This window comes from Penaeus monodon, chromosome 25, assembly GCF_015228065.2.
Source record: "Penaeus monodon isolate SGIC_2016 chromosome 25, NSTDA_Pmon_1, whole genome shotgun sequence".
NCBI classification, from domain to species: domain Eukaryota; kingdom Metazoa; phylum Arthropoda; class Malacostraca; order Decapoda; family Penaeidae; genus Penaeus; species Penaeus monodon.
The window spans coordinates 14,837,213-14,840,882 of NC_051410.1; the positions used below are offsets into that span (position 1 = coordinate 14,837,213).

General features: G+C 33.2%; 1 protein-coding gene across 1 annotated transcript in view; it reads right to left on the minus strand.

Annotated features, from left to right (window-relative positions):
* The window catches only part of LOC119589069 (dnaJ homolog subfamily C member 13-like), a gene marked incomplete in the record, with an annotated part of 65,901 nt that extends 62,986 nt beyond the window's left edge, over nt 1–2,915 (minus strand). Inside the window, 3 exon segments of the mRNA XM_037937646.1 lie at nt 1,082–1,211; nt 1,428–1,508; nt 2,812–2,915. Coding sequence (XP_037793574.1) covers nt 1,082–1,211; nt 1,428–1,492 — 195 coding nt within the window.
* Nucleotides 2,916–3,670: the final 755 nt, after the last annotated feature.

A 3,670-nucleotide genomic window follows, 5' to 3' on the forward strand; every position in this document is an offset into this window, starting at 1 on the left:
CTGCTTAGATGGTAAATCAGTAGCAAAGGAAATGAAAAATTACCAGGCTGATTATGATCTAGGCTGCAGCATAGATTTATGATTTATGCAGACTGGATATGTCCTGTACTATTATGTAACAGATAAAACTTCATATACATTACTCAGGGGAACAGTTACATCTCTTATTAAAAAACTCAGGGGTACAGCTCCTCAATGCATCACCAATAATTAAAATAATCAGTTATGAGGCAGAGCTTTGTGACTTTCACTGAAGTGAGGAATTACTTTTGCTATCTAAATGTATCAAGGAAAATTAAATATGAGTTAAGTTGTACTTGTCCCCTCGAGCATTTCATCTTCCCTCCATAAATGGTCTGTGTATAGCATCTTTTCAGCCACATAATCACTTGTGACACTGTCTATTCTGCTGCTTATTTTCAATTTATAGTTAATACAAAGCAAAGAAATAATAATTAGAGCTCACACAAAAATATCAATGAGAAACACATTTTACATTTTTGTACATCATCTCTACAGTATCAGTGTCATAGAAGCACTAAGATTTTCATGTCTCCATTTGTCAACATTATTATACACAAGATGTCTGATGATAAACTTTAAACACACCCCATGTGATATGAATAAAAGAATAGTATCATGAACACTACACATGAACCAATCAGCTTCTTTGCTATAGCAGAGCAGCATGACTACATGGCAAATATGAAGTAAGGCAACTGTAGAAGGATGATTATTGTCCTTTTGCCAGATAAGCAAATAAAACATGTTTATTTCTCTAGGGTGAATGATACTGGATGTAACCAATTTTTTCTCCACTGAGAATATTTTAAGAAATCAAAGTCCAAGTTGATTACTTACTACAAAGACAAAACTCTTTACACCCACAGACAACAAAGAAAATTCACACAGGTATTTTTTGCAATAAACTTTTTTCTTTCAGCAAGCCAATGTACAATTGTAATTTTACCAAGTGATCTCATATTTCCCTGCACATTATTCAATAAATAAGGACAGCAAACCATTCCCTCATCAAATTCTGAAATTGCTATTTTTCAAAAACAAAAGAACAGATAAATACCTGACCCACGCCCTTCAAGGCTGGTGTTATGTTGATAAAGTCATGGTAATACCACTGGTTGGTAACTTCCATGCTACCAGGGTTATAGGTGGTAATCCCTGCATTGCCAACGCTAAAGATGCGTTTGTACCTGAAAATGAAAGTCATGAGTATTTAAATATATTTACCTTTAGTATAGTCCATTACCATTACACATTGAAATATAAAATGTCTTATCAGAAAGATCATGATTTCTAATATCATCTAATATTCTAGTACTGAAAAATTATCCCTCTTCTTAAACATTACATAATACATTTCTAAAATATCAAAATTAAATATATATCATTTGTAATGGTATACTTACTTGCCCTTCCAAGCGGAGTGCTTTGTAACCAAATAACATGCCACATCTTGGTTGTTTGTCCCCATGTCTCAGAAAACAACACTGTTAAAAAATAATGTTTTCAAATCTTAGAGTCAATTTAATATATCATATCAAGAAATATAGCATTAGAAAATCAGAAGATTTATATTTAACCTTCAAAATATTTTCTAAGTGAATGACATTTTTTTAAATTTTTTTTTTATAGATTTAAAGTACATGCTATATCTTTCAAAAAACTAAAATGAACCAATGAAACAAAACTTATCTAGAAACAACATTCATGATAACTCAAACTTATCATATGACCTCAATCCTAGTGTTATATTTCAAACATAATAGAGAGCAAGGAGGATAAGAAATATATAACCAATAAGATTTTTGTTCCATTTCGCATCTGTCACTTCCCAACAACATGCCCACACCATACTACAACAGCCAAACTTTTTCATACTACTACCTACATACAGCTGAAAATCTTTCCCTGACTTCCTACCAACCATTAAATATGGCACTCTTCTCTAACTTTCATAAATGGAAATGATAGTGTAGGGTACAAAATCACAAAACAAAATCATATAATTACATTTTCCTTTTCTTTTTACTGAAGGAATGGGAAAACACATTTACTTGGTACATAATAAGGTATAACAAATACATTAATTTCAAATAACTTCATTACATATCATAGATTTTTCTTTTATACTACGGCAAACTTTTCTCATTTACCCAAATTTTAGTATATCCAAACAGAAAACGTCTTAAAATCTGGAACACATAGAAATGACAATGGATGTAAATGACACTCAAAAACATCATATGAAAATAAAGAATAAATGAATAAACTAATACAAACTGATAACTTTCATATTAGCAAAATTAAACACTTCAGCTATGACTATTGTCATATCCTTCTAAGACTAAAATACAAAGGGCATTAATTGACTGACATAATGAAATAAAACTTCAGTACTGAACAAGTATTGGGAATGTCATGCCTGCATTGCAATCACAGTCTGTCATGTGATTGGTCTTCCTGTGTCACTCGATGAGGAACCTTGTCATGACCAAGCTTTTGCACGTCATAATATTGCAACACTTCCTTTCCACAAATAACAAACAAGCACACGCACAGTTACGGAGGAAAATATGTTAATGTTGTTATTTGACGTAAACAACTGCCATCTCTCGATATATGACGGAAATGACAAATTTTCATATGACAGTGTTGGTGGAATCTCAGGAAAATGATAACAATTGTCGATCCTTGGAAGGAAAAATCATTAAATCACACCACAGCCCTTTATTTAGGAAACAATTAACCCCTCTAGCACAACGTATACAAGTGAACGGTATCACAACCTACCTGTTACTCCAATTCAGCAAGTTTTCCCGATGTAAATGACTAATACAAGTCCATATTCCCATCTGTGACAGGTCTCTCTTGTGTTTACGGTGGGTGTTTTGCTGGGAGTCTCTGCATTTCGAATTCCGTCCTACTTGCACCGCTTTCATTTGACTAAACTCTACTCAGTATATAGCCCTTCACGTGGATTATAAATATGTTAGTTTTCTAGTCTAAATTTTTAAGAGCGTAATGATGTGTTGTATTGTATGTTTTGTTTGTGAAGCTTAGAATTATAATATAGTGAAATCTTCGGTGAGGATGATGATAAGACACGTGAGAGCCAATCAGAGGTGACCAGAGAGACCGGGAGGTTCAAATGTACTGTCTGATGGGTGTAGCTTATCCACTAATATTCTGGCCAAAGATATAAACATTCCACGGACATAGTACTTATCATTATACTAGATTATAGGTCAAATCATTTTTCTGATGGGTATACCTTATCTATGAATATAATTACGAAAGATATAATATTGCATAACCAGTAACGTCAGTCCTTCATAATAGAGCTGAATTCACTTTATCCATAGAGACAGTCTTGGAAAGTAAATAAAGATACTATCTATCAATTGAATTTGCAAGAGCTTTGCAACAATCACTAGAAAATTGATCAAAGTGAAGCAACTGAGATGTTAAGTGATCGGCAAAGAAGTATGTGGTGGTTTACCACACGGTTCACATTTCCCTGTGGCAACGACTTGACTGTGATATGATACCCTTTTTTCCATTAATCTCGGGTATGATGTTATAGAATCATCTCCCCAAAATATCAGCAAGTATCTGAAGGTTCCTAACCTCCGGTAAAGAATATTCCTTA